At 47.3% G+C, this 1,680-nt stretch overlaps 1 protein-coding gene across 1 annotated transcript in view; it reads right to left on the minus strand.

The window, feature by feature from the left end:
• cnga1b (cyclic nucleotide gated channel subunit alpha 1b) overlaps positions 1–1,680 on the minus strand; it is a 7,130-nt gene extending 5,450 nt beyond the window's left edge. Inside the window, exons 1-3 of the mRNA XM_008300334.1 lie at positions 1,583–1,680; positions 602–667; positions 337–399 (exon numbers count right to left, since the gene is read on the minus strand). Of these exons, the coding sequence (XP_008298556.1) occupies positions 337–399; positions 602–667; positions 1,583–1,680 (227 nt within the window). The remainder of the gene's footprint in view (positions 1–336; positions 400–601; positions 668–1,582) is intronic.

Here is a 1,680-nt window from a genome sequence, read left to right on the forward strand (position 1 = left end):
TCTTCTCCTGCTTTTCCTTCCTAGAAGAAAAGACAGCAGACGATTCTAAGTCTCCGTTAGAACCAGAACGTGGCCCTGGTCTTTGTAGCTAGAAGGTGGAGGCCGAAGTGTTTCCATGACAGAGTAACACGTAAAGAACGTTCCAGATCTGATAAGGAGGCGTCACGCTTTCATCACCAAGTTCTGATTCCTTGTGGACACACTTTGGTGACATGAAGCGAGTTCTGACCAAACCTGTTTTCAGACTGTCCAGGTGTTTCTCTCTGACGACGTCTGAGCCGCTGACGACCAGCTCTCACCACAACATCAGACAACATTCCCAGAAGTCACACTTACGCCTTCTTTTCTTTTCTCTCCTTCTTCTCCTTCTTCTCCTTCTTCTTCTTCTTCTTCTCCTCCCTGGAAGACAGCAGCCATGGTGAGCATGCTCAGTAACGTGTGGTGTTACTGAGCGTGCTCAGTAACATGTGGTGTTACTGAGCATGCTCAGTAACGTGTGGTGTTACTGAGCGTGCTCAGTAACTTGTGGTGTTAGCATCCTGCATTAATGTGTCGCTCTGTCTGGATGACGCATCGTGTTCGTGTGCTGCTGGTTTCTTACTCGTCCTCGTTGTTGTTGCTGTTGTTGACGTTGAACAGAACCCCTGGTCCTGCTCTCTGACCCGAACTGAAACACAACACAAATTATTAGGACTTCACAAGCAGGTTCTTTTCATATTTAGGAGGTGAAACAGATTGAACTCATGTTCAGTCATGTAACTATCATTTTTAAATTAGATTCAGTTAAACTGTGAAGACATTTAACCCTGACCCTCCCTCTCTGGTCTCCTTCTAGCACCTCCTTCAGAGGAGTCATAGGAGTCTTGGTGGCCTCCCTCTCTAGTCTCCTTCTAGCTCAGTCTCTGAGGACGTCCTGCTCTACTCAGATCTACTCATGGTCCATATTCCTTAATGATGGATTTAACTGGACTCCAGAGATGTTCAGGAACTTGGAAATGTTCTGGTATCGTCTCCTGACTGATGCATCTCAACAACCTTTTCCCAGAGTTCTTGGAGGGTTCTTCAGTCTTCATGGTGTAGTTCTAACCAGGAGTTCTGACCCACCAGTATCTGGACCTTCCAGATACACCAGTCTACAACCACTGAGACACATTCACTGACCTCAGATGATGCGTTCACTGACTGTGGGACTTCTACACCACCTGGCTGCACCAGAGTTCAACTGGAACACTTGAACTTGAATTGTGATGCAGTCACTTCTGCTACGTTTCATTATCTGACATCACTTTATAGAAATCTGCTTTTACTTTGACATGAGAGTCTTTTTCTAACATCTTGTCATCAAAGCCTGATTAGATTGGCCATGATGTAATGTTGGCACCGTACATTTCTGAATATCTGAACTGGTTTCACTGGACGTCAAGAACCTTCTGGAGGACAGTGACACTATCACACCTCCTCCAGCCACAGTGGAGAACCTCAGACCACCTGAGGACCTGAAGCGTCCTCCAGGGTGGACAGGAGCAGACGTCTTCTCCTCACTCTCATTATGTGCACTTTGATTGTTGGTGTAGTGACTCACCAGACGTCAGCTGGCTCCTCCTCCATGTCCTGCAAAACGATGGTGGGCGGAGCTAACCTGGCGGCGAGGGGTGGGGTCGATGGAGCAACTTTCGCCAT

The sequence above is a fragment of the Stegastes partitus genome, unplaced genomic scaffold (genome assembly GCF_000690725.1).
Source record: "Stegastes partitus isolate 25-593 unplaced genomic scaffold, Stegastes_partitus-1.0.2 Scaffold1526, whole genome shotgun sequence".
Lineage (NCBI taxonomy): Eukaryota > Metazoa > Chordata > Actinopteri > Pomacentridae > Stegastes > Stegastes partitus.